The sequence below is a fragment of the Dermacentor albipictus genome, chromosome 1 (assembly GCF_038994185.2).
Source record: "Dermacentor albipictus isolate Rhodes 1998 colony chromosome 1, USDA_Dalb.pri_finalv2, whole genome shotgun sequence".
Classification (NCBI taxonomy): Eukaryota; Metazoa; Arthropoda; class Arachnida; order Ixodida; family Ixodidae; genus Dermacentor; species Dermacentor albipictus.
Window position 1 is genome coordinate 401,724,576 of NC_091821.1, and position 22,515 is coordinate 401,747,090.

General features: G+C 45.0%; 1 protein-coding gene across 2 annotated transcripts; it reads right to left on the reverse strand.

Moving 5' to 3' along the window:
* Positions 1-9,823: 9,823 nt before the first annotated feature.
* LOC135903602 (salivary anticoagulant protein P23-like) lies at positions 9,824-17,393 on the reverse strand. 2 transcript variants are annotated; one of them, XM_070536696.1, is made up of 5 exons: positions 17,289-17,393; positions 16,577-16,635; positions 15,105-15,231; positions 14,097-14,279; positions 9,824-10,469 (listed from the first exon to the last, which is right to left on the reverse strand). In XM_070536696.1, exons 4-5 carry the CDS (start codon positions 14,235-14,237, stop codon positions 10,161-10,163), a joined length of 450 nt encoding a protein of 149 aa, XP_070392797.1. In that variant the 5' UTR covers positions 14,238-14,279; positions 15,105-15,231; positions 16,577-16,635; positions 17,289-17,393; the 3' UTR covers positions 9,824-10,160. The 2 variants fall into 2 exon arrangements, with proteins under 2 accessions (XP_070392797.1, XP_070392803.1); XM_070536702.1 differs by lacking the exon at positions 15,105-15,231.
* Between the last annotated feature and the right edge of the window lie 5,122 nt (positions 17,394-22,515).

Here is a 22,515-nt window from a genome sequence, read left to right on the forward strand (position 1 = left end):
ATAGTATGCTTTACCGCAGTCGTGGCCCAGTGCATTGGGCACATGGCTCGGCTGTACAGAGGGTGCGGTTAATGTCACGCAACCGGACCCCTACCGGCGTTAAGACGAGTCCAAGCAGCCGCCCGGCCTGGTGTACGACTTTCCAAGGTGCGTTTCTTGGGAGAGGTTTGCACAACTCGACCGCTATACTTGTGCTTGAATCGAAACATCACACAACTGCCAAAAGCACTCCTGCCGATCTCATGCCGGCCGTTTCCCAAGTCGGCGTCCTTTCCAATGAGCTAAGTTCCCGTATAAACCAAGCAAATGGCTTGGAGTGTTCTTGTGCCTATCTTGCTGGAAGTCGCTCGGCGAACACTGACGTCTGCCTCCCACAGCCATGCCGGATGCTCTGCCAGTATGCCGTTCGGGGTGGGACAAGGGTGCCAAGAGGCGTAGAAATATCTTTATGGCGCCCTTTCAAGATGAGAACCGACACAAGTAGCCGAGCGCCAGGCCGGAGAACATAGCTAGAATATACCCATTAAAAAAAAAAAACGGAGGAGCACCGGTGGCACCAGGATTGGAACTGAGTATCTCTTGCATATGAGGCGGATGTTCTACCACTAAGCGACCACTGCGGTATTATTAGTCATGTGGTATTTCTGTGGTAGTTTGATGAGCCTTCACAAGCAATCAGATTTAGTAGTTTAGTTATAATCTATACGTAACTCGCTTTCGAACGTATATAGAAGAAAAGGCTGGCCGGACCTCGATGGCGAAGTGAATATTTGTTCTTTAAGAAAATCCAGACAATTCGCAATTGTAAATCGTATCAAGAATCTCCAAAGGCGCTCTATGAGATAATCCCTCGCGTGCCTTTCTCAGTTTGGCATGAACTTGGCAGTCATAATCAGGATAGATCATAGCTTTCGTGCCCGTGCGACAAAAAGGCAGTAACCCTGCCTTCATTTTCTTTTCTGGTGGCATAATGCACCCAACAAAGCTACGCATAGAGAACACCTACGTATATGACTCTTACGCAGCACTGGCGGATCTAGAGATATTCATATATTCGCTATCGCAAATATATGAGTACCCAAGGCGCATTTCTGCCATCGTCGTGATGTTCCGTATAAAGTCCAACTAACATCGTCGCCGCACGCCGTATGCAGTATGTGCGAGTGAAAGCATGCGAGGGGGAGCCGATAGGGGGGGAGGAAGGGTGCCATCTTCCATCGCGCACGAGTCGCCAGGTGTTAAGAGGGGGGAGAGGGGGGCGTTCATCTCCGCCGGCTGCGTATGAAGCGGCCGCGATTGTGCTGTCTTGAAAGCTAACTGCGATGAGTACAAAGTCCAGGAGCGCGGAGGGCTCAAAGCTTCGTGTGCTCTGTGTTCTCGACGCTTAGTTCGCGTTGAAGCGAGAGGCAGTACGAACGTCAAATCCTTCGCTGCTCCGGCCACGCTACCTCAATCCAGGATTTTGACAGCGAATTTCCGTGATCATTGAGTGATATGTGTTCATGTTCACTTGTGCGCGCGTGACACCATGCTTGTTAGTTTAGCTAGTAAGCCAATCATCACAAGTTTATATGACCGATAATGCTATTACCCTTAATTCGTATAAATGGCTACCAGTTTGCTACCTAAATCGATGCTTCGCCTATCAGGTGAAACTGCAACCTTTTTCATTTATAATATTTCCTTGCTACCATGCTAATAGTCATAGTAGCTTCTGATATAACGATAGGTGACTCAGAAGTGATGTCCCTTAACGCGCAATCTGGTGAACCTGTTCCACGTCATTTGTGTGCCATTGTTAAAGCAATGTTTTCACGCAGTCACTTTCAGCCGCAACACCACGTTGCATACCGCCCTCTACCACCAGGTAACATTTATTTTCCACTGGATCCTGTTATTACAGCGGAGCCCACTCTCCCATACATTTTTCAATGTCCTTGCCTCAAAGCTCCTGCACCCTCTATGAGGAGGCAAAGCAAACCATTAAGGCATGTGCTGACACCTGGCATAGCAGGAGGAAAGCTAAGAAAACGCCCAAAATCATAGTGTTTCATGAGATAATTACTAAACGAAACTCTGGCTCTAGTCTCTACGGGAGCGCCAATTTGGGCGGTTCAGTCAGCATGGTTATGGCAAGTACATGCGTTTGCCTTAACTTTGTCCTTCTTGCTTTAAACGTCTGTTTGGCTTTGTGAATTCGTCATTTTCAGCTAGGTACTGTGTAATAAATAATTAAATAAACATTATTAAAATCGTCCGCCCACAGAATTCGAGCAGAGGACCTCTAGCACAGAAGCCCGGCATTGAAACCATTACGCCACCGCCGCTTTTTTTTTTTCGGTATTACCTTCATCGACACACTACGCAAATACGTACAAAGCAAGTCGCATGCATCGATAAGCGGCATAGAACGCCGTCATGTATTTCTTATGGGGCGCCACCATATTGAGCTGCTTGGCGCGTTACAATTTGGACACCTCGACAGCTTCAGCCGCTATTAGTTGCGATTGTGCGTGTTCTCAGAGTATATTACAGGCGCGGAAGAGAGACGCCCCAAAATAAGTAAACTTTTACACTCAGTGGTGTACTGTGTCTTTTTTACAACTCCGCTGGTGGCCCACATCAACAGAGTGGAATGGCTGCGAATGTTTTTTAACGCACATGAACAAGTTACCTATTTACATATCGTCACATGTTTGTTTTCTGGCAGACGGCTGCGTTATTTATCGCAAATTAACTGACACTTCTGATGTCCCGTGCCTTCAGGGTGACGTACATAACGGCCATTATTGTTGTCACATTTGGCAAATAGGGCTCAACGTTGCTAAATGCGAAGCTATGCGAGTTTCCAGCTCTAAGAGCACCTTTCGAAGATAAGTATACTGAGTGGTTTTCGACTGCAGTCGTTAGCGATGTACCGTTAACTTGGCTGCCACATAACTAGCAACCTCTCCTAGATACAACAAACTCCTTTTCCGTCATTCTTGCTACTATTCTCCCTATTCTCCCCATATGAATACAGCCAGCACCATTTTCTTCACCCTGTAGAGACTACCACCATAAGGTCAACATTTCCTCGTATAACAGCAACACTTGCTCACAGTAATTGTTTCCGCAAACATTCTATAAATGGAATAATGTATACGCATCAATAATTAGCATTTGTGGCCCCTTCTATTTGTAAATGCACTGAATAACGTTCTTTCTGTTGTTCCATAAGTAGTTTATTGTTTGTTGTTTTTAATTATGCCCCTTTTATATTTTCACAATATTCTTGCGCATTTATTTATGTAATGTATTTTTGCCATTTTATTTTATGGCCTACTGCTCCTAAAACATTTGTTTCTATCTGTGTGCTCTATTTGTATTCTTTTGTATATTGTTTTTTATAATGTGCTGATCATCATAATCATTGTCATCACCATAATTTATTTTACCCTATTAAAGGGCCGGCCCCTTCACAGAGCATTACAAATGGGGGGACAGGAAAAACAAGGACGTGCCATAAAACAAATGCAATAATTAACTTAAAATTTAATTATGGGGTTTCACGCGCCAAAACCACTTTCTGATTTTGAGGCACGCCGTAGTGGAGGACTCCGGAAATTTAGACCACCTGAGGTTCTTTATCGTGCACCTAAATCTAAGTACACGGGTGTTTTCGCCCCCACCGAAATGCGGCCGCCATGGCCGGGATTCGATCCCGCGACCTCGTGCTCAGCAGCCCAACACCATAGCCACTGAGCAACCACGGCGGGTCAATAATTAACTTAAGAGCAGCTGTTCTTCAAGGAAGTGAATACGAAGCCAGTACAACAAAGAAGAAGATGAATAAAGGGAAAATCAGACATCCATCCCTTCGTAGCAATTGCTACAAAGGGAACCCAACGGGTTCCTCGAAAGAAAAGCCTCATAGGTGAAGAAAAATTCGTCCTGGTCCGGGACTCGAACCCGGGACCACCGCCTTTCCGGGGCAGCCGCTCTACCATCTGAGCTAACCAGGCGGCTAGCAGATGGCAGGGCGAAGTCGAATTTGTCGACAACACGAAGCAAAGGCAAGAGTTTGACGTATCCACCCTTTGTAGCAATTGCTACGAACGAGTGGATGTCTGATTTTCCCTTTGTTCCTTACTTCTCTCCACCTTGCGGGTTTCCGCAGAGCTACTACGTCAAAGAACAAGATATTTATCGCTAATCATGTGCATATTAATAGTAGTATTGGGAAATTAAAGCACGCAGGAAGAGTCATTTCTATAGGAACAGCTCATGCCAAAGAGAAGGAGCTAAAAAGGATTAGCAAATGTACAAGAAGAAAACAATGATGAAAGTAATTAACGGATTTACCGTCAACCATACAGTGAAATAAAAGGCACGTACAATAAAAAACAAAATTACTATTGTTATTTTTATCCGACAGTGTATGCATCTGTAACAGTATCAGCAAAAATATCCTAGAAAACGTACAATACCTAGATCAAACGTTACACATGTACCTTCAGGGAATAAAGAAAATAAACCATGAGCTTTTGCTGCTCAGCGCCCAGCCATTTCATGTTTCAAGGACAGTACAGCCGTCAAAGAAATCAACTCCTATCACTACAGTGGTCCTGAGCCCATGAAATTCAAGAATAAAAATGCTTGGCATGGCCCGATACGAAAACTCAATTTCTGTCATCCACGCGCTCATTAAAACGGGCCTCTTTGGTAGAAGAGCTGGGTGTCGCTGGAGAGTGTGCGTCCGGTATGAATATTGTGGGCACTTGCGTGTGAAGGAAGTCATTATAGCATATACGGCGTCCCGCGGTTTCCTTTTGTTATCCGTCGCTCCTAAGCACTCTATTTGGCTCAGATTTCTGTTTATTTCTACGAACGCTACTTCTTGCTTCGTGCCCGCAATCTTTCGTCGTAGTTCTAGGGTGTTCGCACTGATGATACGCTAATTATTTATGTCGGATTTTTTTTTTCGTATCGTGATGACGACGTTGAATGTTTGCTTTTCGTGAACAGGCACATCTGCTCGCTGCAGATAGAGAAAAACAATTTTAGCTTCCCTGTGTAACCCTGCTAAATTCAATTTCGCATATGCAGGCGCTGGGTAGAAATGTCAAGGCTCGCTTATACTCATTGGGGATTATTTTTACATAGATGCAACAAAAGTCTCAGGCTTCAGTAGGTCGCATGTTGAAGCTTTCGATGGCGCATCACATTCTTCTAGGCGTGTATTTCAGGAGTACTTCTACTTTCATATCTTTGTCTTGAATCTCACGCATCAACTTACCACTAAGCTTTTGCTGACGCCTTTGCAAGGGCCATCCTTGGTGCTTGCAGACCACTGTCGTGATGCGAACGTTTCGTGAAACGAGGAGCATATACGACTGCCTGAGTTTATGCTTACTGTGCCTTCGTGTCCACAATATATCTCTTAAGCGCAGACTAAACATTTAAAGAGTAACTGAATCTGTTAATGGCGCTTACGTCGGCTTTGCACGTGCTTTGTGAGCATTACCTGCCAATGTGCATTTTGTTGCGTCTGCCGTTTCTCCGGGATCTGGGTACTGCGCGCAATGAGAAATCTTGTAGTGGCGTCGAATAAGATACGCACACTTACTTTCGTACACTAATACGAATAATAAAACCAGCGCGTGCAGCAGGAGTACTTTCGATGCAAATTGAGAATATTGTTCTTGGTACAACGTTTAATTCTTTCAATCCTTGGTGTTTAGTGTATTGCAACGCCTATGGACATTTAAGATTTCTCCGAGTGACATGTTAGGTGATTCGGAAGAAGCATACAAGACATTGTAGCACCTCTTATAGGAATATTACCTTTCCCATGACGCATGAGCAAACGTGTCGTCAAGGGTTCCTCTTCCATGCCCTGAGAAAAATTACGGCCTGCTCAAATTCAGCAATTCTAGAGGCATGTGCGTCCAGCATGCCTCCGTCCAGCATGCCCATCTGTCATGAACAGGGTGATGTACATTTCCGACCACTTATTGCCTCGCAGGCTTCCTGCCCTGAACACTTCATATTTGGGTCCAATGCATTAGTTTGGGCTGTGAGACATGCTTGGACCCTAGGGAAACAGCATTGCAATGTTCTGCACAGGTAAGTCTCCGCGAGGTTAGAATCAAGCTCAAAAATGGCGCAAAAAAGATTTATGTGGACAACAAGGACAGGACAGAATATCCGCCTGTTCTGTCCTTTTTCCACGTTGTATTCCTTGTGCCATTCTTGAGCTTTAATCATGAGCCAACTAGTACAGAGGCACGTTTAAGTCGACGAGGTTAAAATCGCACTAAGTTTACTTTCAGCGAGTTCATAGACTGTATGGATCGATGAAAGGGCCAAAAGATGAATATGGTGTACAGTAGATTCTGGACAGAAATTTTGCTTATATGGGAAGATACTGCGAAGTGTATAAATTTTATTTGACTACTTTTACCTTGGAGCAGCCTTAACATAACACTTTCTCTTTAAACTTTATCGAACAATCTCCACGCCGTTTGCTTTTAAACTGACAGACGAGGACATTGTACACCGTTCTGCTGAACTACGCCCTTTATCCCCTGCAAACTTAAAGACTACGCTACAAACTTAGGGATAAAACAATCATTCAGTGTCCCTTGGGACGACATATAAACCACGGTCAGTTAGGGACCTTGAAAGGACAGCTTTCATTGCAGTCCAATACTTTTCACTAGTAGAGATATGTGTTCAAAATACAAGGAACGATTGTGTGCAGTGATTGGCCTTCGTTGTTAATGTATCGTTGTTTTTGTTTTTCGTTTTCCTTTAGAACCTCTCGCATGTGTAAGTATTCGCGTGTTTTAATGTTCCATTTTCATTGTTATTTTATTCATTTTAAAGAAACTTTACTTTTTGCGTATAAGTGAAATGATGTAGTCAGGTGCGTACTGCTTCCGACATCTGCAGATACACTATTTATTTACTTATATTAAAATGACACAAAACAAAATTTTATTTAACCCTACCTAACTAAGGTATCCCCTAAATTTACGTTTGGCCACAAGATTAAAGGGGACCGCGTTAATAGGCGCGAGTATGCAGGTTGCTCAGCATATGAGGTGGGTTCATTGGACTGCTGCTTTATTATAACCAGAGTAACATGCCAGGCATGCCGCAGAGTTCACATCTCCAATTCAGAATAATTATTTGCAGTGTTCTCCACAGCATGCGTCCACTCGCCGTGTCTGTTTTCATTTGCACAAGCAGTAAAATTACGGTTGTGTCTGATATGATATCTTACTGAAGGTTTTCTTTGAGCAGGCAACAAAGAAGTCCGGTGTCATATACCTGAGGACATTATCGCCACTACCGGTGTTGTCTATGATACTGACATGGTTCTACAAAACGCGGACCTGCCATTCCTTATAAAACCTTCTTGCGAAGATGTTGACATTGTGCAAATGGCCGCCTCAGGCAGAGGCGCGGTGTCAAGGTTATAGTTAAGGGGTTCATGCATGCGCGCATATGTCAAGGTCGGCTCCTTCCGGCGCACAGCTCGCCCAATTCATTCCAAAAGCCCTTCATCGCTACAAGTGCTGGTAGGTTGGGCAGGATCACCTACCTAACCTAGCAGCACTTCTGGCAATGAAGAGCTTTTCGAAGGCCTTGAGTAGAGGCTCAGTGGTGTGTACCTAGTGTGCGGAGAACACAAAAGACACTTGCCATGCAATCATATATAAGAGATCGACGTGCCAGGATTCTCATGATCGCAGTTCCAAATTAGGAATAAGTCAGCTATCTTGAAAAAAAAAAGAAATGGTCTGGTAAAATTGGGCCGAAGAACAAGCAACTGAAATTGTCCGGCATCGCCGTCATCGCCCCAAACGGTCATCCAGGCTGACTACGGCTTCTGTGAAGGAGGAGTTTACACACCAGCCAACACTCCCGAATTTTTCGCGTAGTTTGCGAATTTCGGCCCGTTTTACGATTTTGCGAATGTTGCCTCAGGTCTTACGAAATAGTAATTTTGTTTGCGAAAATGTTCACACGTCGGTCATAGTACCTTCCGTATGGAGTCTTCTGATGGAGAAAGATCGAAAAAGTGATAATTGCTTCGAGCAAGTTTATAGCAACGCGTTCTTGAAGCAGGTGAGGCTGGCAACAGCTACGTCACTGAGAAAGTATGTGGAAAGGGATGTAGAACCAACTCGTTACTTGTCGTTATTTAATGTTCCAAGCTTGTTGCTGCTGGGTGTGCTGCTTCTAAACCTTCTGAGCACGTGCTGGTGCTCAGTAAGTTGTGAGCAGTAAGTTGTGAGTTGGTTACACATGATTACAACGAAGGCGCCAAATAAAACAACGGACGAAGGAAGGAGACACGAGACAACCACGTAGGCGCCTACGTGGTTGTCTCGTGTCTCCTTCCTTCGTCCGTTGTTTTATTTGACGCCTTCGTTGTAATAATTCTAAACTTAAATCCTCGTTACTAAACTGTATATGCACCCTTAAAAGACGTGGGCTCAGGAAAGCTTTAAAAACATTTTTGCTACTGCTACGTTTGCTTCTTTCTATTCGAAACGTGGGAGGCCAAGCTAACCCTCGGGGACCTGGAAGACCAACGACAACTCGTCGCCAGGGCCAAGAGGGCAGTCGAAGCCAGAGGGTTCCTGGACTAAGGAGCCTTCCCACCTTAGGGTGATACCCGGCCTTGCTCGGGACACTGTTTCGTTTAATAAACGTTTCTCTCTACTCCTACGTTCCCTCTCCATCCCTCCCCTCCTTTAGGCAGACATGCGTTTACATAATGAGCAACTTCGAACCCTCCAGTGCTGCACGCATTAGAAGTATAGGGCCAAACGGAGGCAGAAGTCGGCAAGGCTAACTATTCAGGAGAATGGTCTGCACTATCGTATGTACCGATTGTCAAGGAGTAGCAGCCTGCTGCTCCTTGCTCTGAAATGAGCTACACTTTCTTATGAGGTATCAGTTGCAGATTGGCAAGTCATAGCTCTACTACGTTAATTAATGGACGTCATCTGGGCACTCCTGAACAACCAGTACACTACGTCTGTACAAGGTGCGATGTATGTACTTGATACACTGGCTGCACTGCTGGCATCCACTGAGTTGCGGAATGCTCCACAAGCTGCCATCATTACCCGCACAGAGAATCCAAAAGTGGCTTCAGCGATTCTCAGCACAGAGGCTCGTGCACTGCCTTCAACTGCCTGGGCGAACGACTAAACATTTCAAGGTGTTCTTAATTTCGCGCATGTCCATTTATAACAGCGCATAAAACGAGATACAAACAGAAAATACGCACAGATGTTTCCCCTAGTTTCACGTCTAGGTTTTAGAGGATTATGAACCAACAAGCCCGGACTTCCGCTCTAGTGAATTTTGCGCATGTGTGATCTCCCTGGTGGTCTTGTACTGCTCTCTCTCTCTCTCTTACTTTATCTTTCCTTTTCCTTCTTGTTTCCCTCCCCCAGTACAGGGTAGCAAACCTGATATTGCGATCCCATAGCCTCCCTGCCTCTATTTGTGTTCGCTCTCTCTCCCTCTGACCAGCATATAAGGCAGCTAGCCCTCAAACATTGCATTTAGATCTCGTTCGCGTGCCTCGCTAGAACCCTACAACAAGCATGATGCCATGGCTGTCGCCATTTCTATTTGAAAACAGGTTATAATAGTTTTCACAGAACAGCATGCCTCAAAGTCGGTCCTTTTAATCAGTGCCACGCCGATCCCGGGAGCACGAAGTGGCCAAGACACGCAACACATCGCTTTATGCAGTTGATGCAGACCGTACCACGCAATTTAAAACAAATGGACCCAAAAGAACCACACGCCGTGAACATTTAAATGTAAGTTTTCTTTATTTTATGAACATATAAACACAGCGTCCTTCTTTCTGTGCTAGCACACAGTACACAAAGGAGGGCTTGCAATTCAAACGCTGCAGGCACTTTTTTTGTAAAAGCCGCAAATCGGGCTTAATTTCTTTGAATAAACTAGACAGTGGTAAAGACGATAGTGAAAGTTCTCGCGCAAAGAAAGGCAAACATTTCGCATACGGGACCAAAAGAGCATGACTTCGCTGGAAGACGAGACTGCTTGCTTCGTGTCATGACTGATTCAAGGCCACTTCCGACACTGTAACGACCTCGCGCGTTGCACTCAAAGTCCGATCAGACCCTGGGGAACGGGACCGACTCCACAGCACGGCGCAGCAGGTCCTTGTAGTCGTTGTAGAAAATGTGTCTTAGCTCGTCCTTGACTCTGGCCGCGATTTCCTCCTTGAACTTCTGACTGCGGGCCGAGTTAAGGCTCAGGTCACTGTCGTACGTCACGTCCAGCCGGATGTCCTCGATGAGGAACGTGCGGAGAGTACCGTCCCGACCGTTAGGAGCGCTGGCTTCGAACTGAGCCATGGTGTCCTTAACGGCTACGTTCACCCAGATGGTCTTCCAAATGGCAACCAGGGTGTCTCCTTTTGCCTGCATTTAGTATGACAAGGTAAGTGGCTAGCCTAACCTGCAATGTTCGTGCAGGCTATGCAAACCACGTGATTAAACACTGCTTGGCTCAAGATATAGAAGTCTAAGGACACGGTGCCACGATAAAATCACGCCTTACAAGATTTTCGAGAGTGCCTTCAATCCACAGAATAGGAATGTACAGCCGCTGAGGCAACCTGACTGCACGAACGCCTTTATGTAACAATAATTTCTCACATAAGAATTATGTATGAAATAAACCCACGCTGTGTGGGCCTGCTTCTTCGCTTTTGCATACGCTACCTCCTTTACGACCACGTAAATAGTTATATTGATGGTTCAGAAACTCTCCAGTGTTCCCCTATAGGCGTGGTTCCGGATCGAAAGCCAGCACCACCAGTTTCAAGACGTGTCACCCGACGACATCGACGAATGCGGAATTTACAGCTCAGCGCGCTGCACTTAGTCTCGTCAGCCAAGAACAACCTCGAAGATGGTCAATAATCAGTGATTCCATGGCAGCACTGCAGTCTTTGCTATCAGCCCTGCGGCGCGGACAACACGAACAACTCGTATTCCAGATTAGACAAATAATCCATATCTTGGCTGAGAAAGGACACCACGTGCCATTTCAGTGGCTTCCAAGTCACTGCGGCGTCTTAGGTAACGAACATGCCGGTAACGCTGCTCGGTCGGTTCCTCAGGCCGGTAAAGAGCAGTTGACACCGTTTTTAATTAACATATTTGATTAATTGCATACACACAATACACAATACTGTTTGTACCCATAGCCTTTGCGGCTAGTTTGGGGTCCAATAAAAAGGCAGACATAAGAAGGAAGGAAGGAAGGAAGGAAGGAAGGAAGGAAGGAAGGAAGGAAGGAAGGAAGGAAGGAAGGAAGGAAGGAAGGAAGGAAGGAAGGAAGGAAGGAAGGAAGGAAGGAAGGAAAACTTTATTTGGTCCTGCAAGTAGTGATAATTAATCACTAACCGGGCCGCTCCCACGTCGTGACCGGAAGGCCAAGCCTCACGGCCACATCGTGAGCCTGCTGGACAGCCCAGAATTGTTCATCCAGGTCCGGGCTGCGAAGTGCAGCCTCCCACCTGGACGCATCCTTGATCGCCGAGTCTTCGATTCTTTCGCAAGACCAGAGCATGTGTTCTAGCGTGGCTAAAGCCCCACAATCTTGGCAATAGGGCTCTGTATACGTCTCTGGATAAAACATGTTCAGTCTCCGTGGGCAAGGATAAGTACCAGTCTGTAGCAAGCGTAATGTAAGTGCCTGAGCCCTGTTTAGTTTAGGATGTGGAAAACTGTAAACCCTGCGATTAAGAAGGTAATACTTCGTGATTTCATTGTATGTGGAAAGGGAGTCTCTATTCTCGGGGAGTACCGCCACGCCATTGCGCGGGGCAGAGCGGAGGGTAAGATCTCGCGCTGCCTCATGAGCGGACTCATTGAGATTCGGAGGGGCTCCCTCGATCATCCCGAGGTGAACAGGGAACCAACATAAGTAGTGTTGAGAGATCTCACATGTCTGCATAATTTTAAAAGCAGCCTTAGCCATCGAGCCCTTCTCAAAGGCCCTAACGGCCGATTTTGAATCGCTATATACAAAAGGCCTGCGCTTGTCAACCACGGCGAGCGCAATAGCCGCTTGCTCCGCGACCTCTGGCCTATCAGTCCAAACGGTAGCAGCGTTAACGAGACTGCCCTCATTGTCCACGACAGCTATGGTAAACACCTTTCTCTCCTCGTCAAAAGAAGCATTGACGAAGCCAACCTTCAGATTCTCATCACGAATGAGTCTCAGTAGGCAAGCTCCCCTTGCCTTTCTTCTACCAACATTTCGCTCCGGATGCATGTTCCTGGGAACAGGCTTGACGTGATACCGATTACGGACCTTCACGGTAATACCGACATGAAGCTGCGAAATCTTCTCCTGAGGAACACCTAACTCTCTCAGAATCTGCCGACCCGTGCTAGTCGTAGAGAGACGCACCATCTGCGTCCTCTCCTGAGCCTCAGCTATCTCATCCAAGGCATTATGAATTCTCAGAACAGCGTACTTATTGTACGAGACAACTTAAACACACGTTATTAGAGCATTTTCATAGGGAAAATACAGGATAAACCAAAGAGTATGTTATGACATCAGGGTATACAAATATAAAAACCCTGTGAGCATTCAGGAAGTTCTTTAAGCATTGTACAAAGTTTTGGCTAGTCTTTACACTGCGTGGGAGCTCATTACATATTATAACACCGCTGAACTCCACTAGTCTCTGTCCATATACATTGTGACATGGTGGTAAGTTAATACTGTTGTCAGTAGCTGCCCTCGTGTTTCGTGCCGGAAAATTAAATATTGTGATAGGTAGCGGATAAATAAAACATATTATTTCATTAACTGCCTCAGCAACATTTACTTTGTACGTTTCACTGAGCGGCAAAACACGAAGCAATTGAAACAGACGTTTCCTTGGATCAGTACGTTTAAAACAGGCAATTATTCATAACACCCGCTTTTGAAGACCGACGACAGGTTCTACATAGGTTTTATACGTACTGGGTTTTATACAGACACATGCCGATAGAAAACGTCGAATGCTAACACGGGATATCCCGTTCTCCCTGTGGAACACCCGAACTTTTCAAGGCAACCGGCTACACCACCTAAACTCTTCTATCCACATTCGCAACCTATCTAGACTTTGCCAAAGTGAGGTTACCCTGCTCTGTCGAATATGACTAGGAATGGCGTTTATGAAGTCTTTTGCATTCCGAATGGTCTGGGCCAATGACACCTTGTGTGATGACTGTGGAAGCGAGGAAACTCTTCAACACGTTCTCTGTGACTGTCCTCATTAAAATTTACAGAGACGATCGCTCGCAATCGTGATAAAGGAATTTAACAGAGGAAACCATTTTAGAATGCTGACATCACAGGCCATCGCAGCGAAGGGCGACAAGGCCACTATTGCAGCTTTTAAACACAACAGACTTGGACAAGCGGCTGTAGCCGTAATTGAAGTTTATTGTGCTACGAGTGCTACTGTGTTGTGCGGTGGTAATATGCGGTGATAGTGACCGACTATGATTACGTATCTCTGCTCCCTGTTTTTCTCTCTCTCAACTTTCCTATCTCTTTACTTTCCCCTCCACTCTCTCCCCAGCGTACGGTAGCAAACCGGACCTTCCCCTCTGGTCAACCTCCCTGCATTTCCGCTTTCTTCTGCCTCTTTCTCTCTCTGCGTCCTTTACCCCGTTTGATGAATATCGCAAGGAAGTGCGTTCGTCAAAACAGCAACTTTGCTTTAATAACGATCCCCAGCGATTCAATTACTAAAATTTTCTAAGCAAGCGCTTGCATCGTGCCACGCGAATGCAATATAGACTGCGCTCCCAACCACACTCCTTCCTTATCGCAATAATTGACAAGGAATATCATTAGATTTCAAAGAAAGCTTCGTTCTTGGGAAGCGGCTATCCAGTGCTCGGCAAAATCGAGGTAAATCTTCGGGTCGAGACTCCCTCGTAAAGACGATTCTCAGGGCCAAAGCGGTCAGGAAAAACAGCTTACACTCACTGTTACGGCCGGCACTGCGGAAGACACAAGCAACTTACCAACGCAGTGAAGGTAATGTTGAGTCCCTGCACGGCAAGGTTGCAGAAGACGACGGTCTCTCCGTCGCGGAGGAAGGGCGCCGGACAGTGTCCCAGCTTCTGCAGAGCGGTGTCCAGGCCACGGATCTCGCCACGCGTCATGTTCACCTTCAGGTCGCGGTTGGTGATCTGGGCCTTGTACACCTGCCGGGCACGTCGCGGGAAGAACGCGTATTGTTCAGACGTGTCAGAAGAGATTCCACCATTGTGTTCTCGCGTGAAACGCCGTGATGCAGTGACACAGGCAAGTTGGCAGATTGGAGCAATTCGCAATCCATTGTTGTTGTGTAACGGAAAGGTGTGTAACGCAAAGGAATACAGCAACTAAAGTAAAGCGACCGTCGCAGCGAACCAACTAAGCTTCCGTGCTTTCTAGTAACCTCGCGCGTAATTTCGGGCGGCTCTCCTCTAATAGGGATTCAACACAAGATTTCTCGTTATAGTTCTTCACATCACTATGGGCAAGAAATGCTTCACGCGAAGACCCAAGTAGGAGATAATGTTTGCGTTCTTGTGCAAGCGTTCTTTCTATCAAAATGAATAGATATTCTAAGCGCTATGCAGAGAATACCGTCAAAATAAAAAGAAAGTAATTCTAAGTTAAGTCATATGCCTACAGAATTGCAGGCATTGATCCCCGAGAAGTTCAGAAATCTTATCTCTCTTCTTTTTTTGTCTCTTTTTTCACTTTGTTTTATCTAAGTCACCATTGTCGTCATTTCTAAGTACATGGCTGCAACTTCTGACCGACTGCGCGTAGCAAATACTCTGAATACTATCTTGCAGCAGCTTGTGCGCTGTTGTTACTCTCCGTCATATCACCTTCGCGGCTGGCTCACCTGCATCAAATAAGTAATGTTTTTTCCTGATTCAGAAGGTACCGGCGAGGCGTGCGGTATAATTTTATACACGTTGTAGCGATTTCAAATGTGAAACATCATCCAAGAGTAACAGCCCTTGCGGGGGTACCTTGAACCTGAAGTCCCCGATGGTCGCGTAGGGGAAAAGCCGCGGCGATCCCTTCACAAATATGGCATCTTTTCCCGGAAAATGGTGTCCACAAAGATGTTTGCATCGATGATGCCCACCGCCGCGGCTGTTCGGGAATACACGACAGAATAAATTATTTTGAACATATAAATTTACAGACTTGACAGTGAAATATACTACATGGAGGACTTTTGCACCAATGGTTAACGAATACAACACGTGTATGCTACTCTGTTAGCGGCGTGAACAGACTCCATAGGAACTCTCCATTGCGGCGTAACATTTATTGGTTTCATTGTCATTTCTTTTTTCTTTATTTATTTTGGTAATAATATTTATTCCTTTATATTTGCTATATAACGTAAATAAATGGAGTAGCCGGTGCACTCTTATAATCAATCTCTGTAGAGGAACTCAAGTATAACACAACATAACAGAAATAAAATTCTGCGACTGCTGACAAAATTTGGCCTATGTTTCTCCACAACTTATAGTTGTCGTATGTGACTGTGGCGGGACATAACAACTCTGGTAGGCGCTCCAGACATGCTTGGTGCTGTGTTCTTGAATTCATATCAGTGTTTCCGTGCACTGAACGGGTGCTTCGCTGTGCGTTCATTCTGTTGAATACCAGCAGTCACAGTGCAAGCTGTGGATGATGTGCCAACTGAGAAAACTTCCTACGCGTACATATTGTCACGGTACGGCGAACATGGCGACAGCGACCACCTTGGCCATTGTGAGGAAGAAGTCGACGACGAAGTTTGACGGCCGACTATCGGCCAACTTCTCTATCTTGTTGTACACTGTAAATGGTCTATTATGATATCTTCATTTACGTCCAATAATATATAAAGGAATAAGTAGTCAGTTGCGGTGGCCTTATGTTTACTACTAAGGTGACACATATGAACATTTGCTGCTGCGAGAGAATTGTTAATGATTCTGTAGACGCCAGCTACGATGAACCGGACAGCAGGGACTATACCTGCCATTTATGCACGCTCATTACTTCACGTGCTGTCTACATAAGTGACGACAATTTCTTGTCCAAGTCAGTGAACAAAGAACCCGTACGCGGTTCCGAAACGTCGGGATAATTAATCTGACTTGGTCAGTGATCGCGATTCTCTTCAGCGAGAGAAAACCAGATAGCAAAAAAAAAAGTTATTGAGGTGCTCGGAACCGTGTGCGGGAACTTTTTGTTTTTTGTCATGCATACGTGAAACGTATCACGCACAATTATTTATATTATTTATTTTTTACGTGGGTACGTGTTAAGCCATGATTAAAAAAATCACTGCATAAATTCGGGAAAATAAAGCTTACTTTTTTCTTTACGAGTGTAGTTTGTTCGCAGACTGCAATTCACCCGGGAATTATCGGTTTTCTCCTCACATGAAAACTCGCGTAATGTAATGGAAGGCATGCTGATGTAGCACAAAACTCACCGTAACTGACAGCTGCCAGCACCAAAATACAGAACTTCAGCATGATGCTTTTATGTTCCCTGAAAACAAAATTTCAAAATAAATATTACCTCACTTAGGCCGTAAAGACACACCCCCTGCCATTAATGTTACCAGCTTGTCAACATGAAAGCCAAACGCATCAGGTTCGCAAGACATCTTCAAAGCCATCCGCTACGTTCATCATGGGCAATCCCTCTATGATAAGCGTCTATGAGCGTGAAAAAATGGTTTATTCATTGATAAAAAAATATTTAGGATTTTATCGTCGCAACAAACATGCTTTCCCTTTTCCAAACTTCAGCTTTCATTGTCAACTTATTTTACTCTCTTGTGTCATTTCTCTTCTTAAAATCGATGAGCAAAACGAGTTTTTCGCCTTTCAGAAGCTATACTTTCGTTACACAGCAAGAGCGGACTACTTAACAGTAAACTCGATTTACGAGCATCAGCTTCACGGAGGGCCCGGTGCCTTGGATAAGCACTGTGACGTCCTAACAAAGTAGGAGCTGTCATATTTCGTATGAAATCTCACTCAACTGCATTTAGATGCCTAAAGTGACATTTGTTGTCTTCTCTCGGCGAAAGTAGCTAAAGCCGTACGCTTCAGTTATGTCCTTGAACTTGTATACTCGAAATGCATTTAAGGTCAAGAAAGAGAGAACAAGCACAGCGTCAAAGAGCTGGTGCTCACCTTGCCGTCACTCGCAGCAAGAGGTTTCGCTCGACTAAATCAGGCAGCCGCGACGATCACACGCTGACGTCTCGGTCGGAGAGTTTCTTTTTTTCCTTTCCCTGGCGACTTTCGCCCTCTCCACCATCGTGGTGATAGGTACAAGCCTTCGACGCAGTATCACAATCTCAGCTTGCAGACAAAAGAAAAGGAAAAGGAAAAACACGACCGTGCCAACAGCGCTCTCTCGCGCCTTGGCATCGCGAAGGATCAAACGTATGCGAAATCGGATGCGTTCTACGTGGCCCCATTAGCAGCTTTGACTCTGACTTCACAACTCTCTGTTCAGCATCGCCTTCACGTTTTCGTTTCTTCTCTTCTTTCTTCTTTTCTTTCTTTCTTTGCTTCTTTCTTTCTCTCATGCCCGACGTGAGAGCCCATACAACTGTGTCAAGTGCCAAACTGTGTCAAAAAATAGAAAGCATGCTCCAGAAAGTCACCGTAGCTGAGAGATGCTAGTAATACAAAGCAGAACTTCAGCATCATGCTTGTAAACATCCTTTCTGAAAAAGAATGTCTCAAAATATTGCATGAAATTGCGCCGAAATGCCTTGCCCCCCGGCCTATCGCAAGTTTGTCATTATAAAAATTGAACGCCACGAATTTGCAGGTCACTTTCAAAAATACTAACTGTACACGTTCATCATCGGCTATCCCTCTTCAATGGTTTAGTTGGCAAGATATAAATGGCCTCTTAACTGATTTATTCACATAAATATTGTGGTTTTATGTCAATAACCCCAATAAATAATATGGTTTTAGTAAAAATTCTACTTTCTCATGTTTGTCATGTAATCAATACTTTAGAGCTTACAATATCTCTTAATACATTTACTGGTATTCACTATCACTGGCAACAACTGACCTGCCATATTTCTTGCAACTTAACAGTTCATTTCATTACGCTACAATAGTGTTGATTGAACGGTAAAGTCATTTTACTGTTTGATGATGATGCAGGCGAGCTTGCATCATAATTACGGAAAGTGCGACGCTTTCCATGAACATAATGCCCTGCTAAAAAGTTGTGAACTGTACTACGTTGCATGTACTGTCCTTCAACTCCTTCGAATCACGCGAATTCACTTCTCACTACACCTTTCTTATCAAAAGTAGCGAACGCCATATGGTTTCGCTCGTGTCCACGAACTTTTACACAATCGAAATGGATCTGAGGTCATGAGAGTGACTGAGAGTAAAACATCGAATAGTATGGAGCTCACCTTCCCGCCACTTGTACCAATGTGTCTCATTTAACTAAATGAGGCACCACCGACAAACATACTAAGCTCTCGTCAGTAAAATTTCGCTCTCACTGGCAACGGTTCGCCTCTTCTCCGATATGCAGATAGTATGCTTCACCGCGGTCACGGCCCAGTGTATTGGGCGCATGGCTCGGCTGTAGAGAGGGTGCGGTTAATATCACACAACCGGACCCCTACTGGCATTAATACGGGTCCAAGCAGCCGCCCGGCCTTGTGTACGGCTTTCGAAGATGCGTTTCTTGGGAAGAGAGAAGTACCAAAATAAGTAAACTTTTACACTCAGTGGTGCGCCTTGTCTTTTTTACAGCTCCACTGGTAGCCCACATACACAGAGTGGAATGGCTGCGAATTTTTATTTTAGGCAGATAAACAACTTCCCTATTTACATATCGTCACGGTTTGTTTTCTCGCAGATGGCTGCGTTATATATCGCAAAATAACTAGCCCTTCTGATGTGACGTGCTTTCAGGGTGACGTAAATAACGACCATTATTGTTGTCACACGTGGCAAATAGAGCTCAACGTTACTAAAGGCGAAGCTATGCGAATTTCCCGCTCTAACAGCACCTTTCCAAGGTAAGTGCTGAGTGGTTTTCGACTGCAATCTTTAGGGACGTTCCGTTACCTTGGCTTCCACATAACTAGCAACCTCTCCTAGATACAACAAACTCTTTCTCCTTCATTCTTGCTACCGGACGTATTCGTCGATGAGCTCGGCGTGTACCTTGCCCAAACACCCGCTCAAGCCGCAACAAGACACATTCTACGTTTGCCCAGCGTATACATGGTCGAGCGGCAGACGTTAGCCTTTTCTCTGGCAGCCATCATTGCAAAACTATTGTCGGATGACTTTGTTCTGGGTATTTGGTCTCGCGCTACATGTGGTGCACTAACATGTTATTTCATGCTATTTCTGCATAACACAGGACTGGACTCAAGTCTGACTCAAGTATGCTGCTGTGATGACCAGCGTTCATCACACGCCTCTTCTTGTCATGATCATCCTCCATCCCCCGTTCGCTCCTTTTTTCACCTTCCCCCGTGCAGAGTAGCAACTTAGAGCGGATGAGCTCAGGCCGACCTAACTACCCTTTCAATAAAATAAAATTCCTAATCCTTCTTCTTTCTAGAAGCAGGGCAGAATCGCAACGTCTGCTTCATCTTGTAGAATTACAATTGAATTTAGAGTGCCACAAAATGAACGACTCCCTTGGTGTTACATTCATCATCATCATCATCAGCCTGGTTACGCCCACTGCAGGGCAAAGGCCTCTCCCATATTTCTCCAACAACCCCGGTCATGTACTAATTGTGCCATGCCGTCCCTGCAAACTTCTTAATCTCATCCGCCCACCTAACTTTCTGGCGCCCCCTGCTACGCTTCCCTTCCCTTGGAATCCAGTCCGTAACCCTTAATGACCATCGGTTATCTTCCCTCCTCATTACATGTCCTGCCCATGCCCATTTCTTCTTCTTGGTTTCAACTAAGATGTCAATAACTCGCGTTTGTTCCCTAACCCAATCTGTTCATTTCTTATCCCTTAACGTTACACCTATCATTCTTCTTTCCATAGCTCGTTGCGTCGTCCTCAATTTGAGTAGAACCCTTTTCATAAGCCTCCAGGTTTCTGCCCCGTAGGTGAATACTGGTAAGACACAGCTATTATACACTTTTCTCTTGAGGGATAATGGCAACCTGCTGTTCATGATCTGAGAATGCCGGCCAAACGCACCCCAGCCCATTTTTATTCTTCTGATTATTTGCGTCTCATGATCCGGATCCGCAGTGACTACCTGCCCTAAGTATATGTATTCCCTTACGACTTCCAGTGCCTCGCTGGCTAATGTAAATTTCTGTTCTCTTCCAAGACTGTTAAACATTACTTTAGTTTTCTGTAGAATAATTTTGAGACCCACTCTTCTGCTTTGCCTCTCCAGGTCAGTGAGCATGCATTGCAGTTGGTCCCCTGAGTTACTAAGCAAGGCAATATCATCAGCGAATCGCAGGTTACTAAGGTATTCTCCATTAACTTTTATCCCCATTTCTTCCCAATCCAGGTCTCTGAATACCTCCTGTAAACACGCTGTGAATAGCATTGGAGAGATCGTATCTCCCTGCCTGACGCCTTTTTTATTGGGATTTTGTTGCTTTCTTTATGGAGGACTACGGTGGCTGTGGAGCCGCTATAGATATCTTGCAGTATTTTTACATACGGCTCGTCTACACCCTGATTCCGTAATGCCTCCATGACTGCTGAGGTTTCGACAGAATCAAATGCTTTCTCGTAATCAATGAAAGCTATATATAAGGGTTGGTTATATTCCGCAGATTTCTCTATCACCTGATTGATAGTGTGAACATGAGCTATTGTTGAGTAGCCTTTACGGAATCCAGCCTGGTCCTTTGGTTGACAGAAGTCTAAGGTGTTCCTCATTCTATTTGCGATTACCTTAGTAAATAGTTTGTAAGCAACGGACAGTAAGCTGATCGGTCTATAATTTTTCAAGTCTTTGGCGTCCCCTTTCTTATGGATTAGGATTATGTTAGCGTTTTTCCAAGATTCCGGTACGCTCGACGTTATGAGGCATTGCGTATACAGGGTGGCCAGTTTCTCTAGAACAATTTGCCCACCATCCTTCAACAAATCTGCTGTTACCTGATCCTCCCCAGCTGCCTTCCCCCTTTGCATATCTCCCAAGGCTTTCTTTACTTCTTCCGGTGTTACCTGTGGGATTTCGAATTCCTCTAGACAATTTCTCTTCCACTGTCATCGTGGGTGCCACTGGTACTGTATAAATTTCTATAGAACTCCTCAGCCACTTGAACTATCTCATCCATATTAGTAATGATATTGCCGGCTTTGTCTCTTAACGCATACATCTGATTCTTGCCAATTCCTAGTTTCTTCTTCACTGTTTTTAGGCTTCCTCCGTTCCTGAGAGCATGTTCAATTCTATCCATATTATACTTCCTTATGTCCGCTGTCTTACGCTTGTTGATTAACTTCGAAAGTTCTGCCAGTTCTATTCTAGCTGTAGGGTAGCTGTAGGCCTTCATACATTGGCGTTTCTTGATCAGATCTTTCGTCTCCTGCGATAGTTTACTGGTATCCTGCCTAACGGAGTTTCCACCGACTTCCTTTGCACACTCCTTAATGATGCCCACAAGATTGTCGTTCATTGCTTCAACACTAAAGTCCTCTTCCTGAGTTAAAGCAGAATACCTGTTCTGTAGCTTGATCTGGAATTCCTCTATTTTCCCTCTTACCGCTAACTCATTGATCGGCTTCTTATGTACCAGTTTCTTCCGTTCCCTTCTCAGGTCTAGGCTAATTCGAGTTCTGACCATCCTGTGGTCACTGCATCGCACCTTGCCGAGCACGTCCACATCTTGTGTGATGTCAGGGTTAGCGCAGAGTAGGAAGTCTATTTCATTTCTAGTCTCGCCGTTCGGGCTTCTCCACGTCCACTTTCGGCTATCCCGCTTGCGGAAGAAGGTATTCATTATCCTCATACTATTCTGTTCCGCAAACTCTACTAATAACTCTCCCCTGATATTCCTAGTGCCTATGCCATATTCCCCCACTGCCTTGTCTGTGTTACATTAGTTTCTACTTTCTTTTACATGTGTGTTCATGTTTATTTTCCTTTTTGATCACTTCTCTGCGTGAAAATACAATGCAATACAATACTGCGCTTGTGTGCTTATCTTCTCTTGCTGTTAGGTGCCTTTTTTTATTTCCTGCCTCCCATGTCATATGCCATGCAGCCAGAGGCCCCAGACTCAGTCATTGTTCTTGTTGTGCAGCTTTTTCTCTGGGGTGCCTGCCAAATTTTGGGAGAATAAAATTTGATTCTGATCTTGGTAAAAATACTTTCACAACACAACTATTCTAGTCATCTGAATACAGTCAGCGTCATTT

Excerpts from the sequence above, each read along its gene's own strand:
- LOC135903602 (XM_070536702.1), bottom strand. The coding sequence starts at position 14,237 with ATGACGCGTGGCGAGATCCGTGGCCTGGACACCGCTCTGCAGAAGCTG. Across the intron at positions 10,470-14,096 it reads ACATTACCTTCACTGCGTTG|GCAAAAGGAGACACCCTGGT; the intron begins GTAAGTTGCTTG and ends TACTAAATGCAG.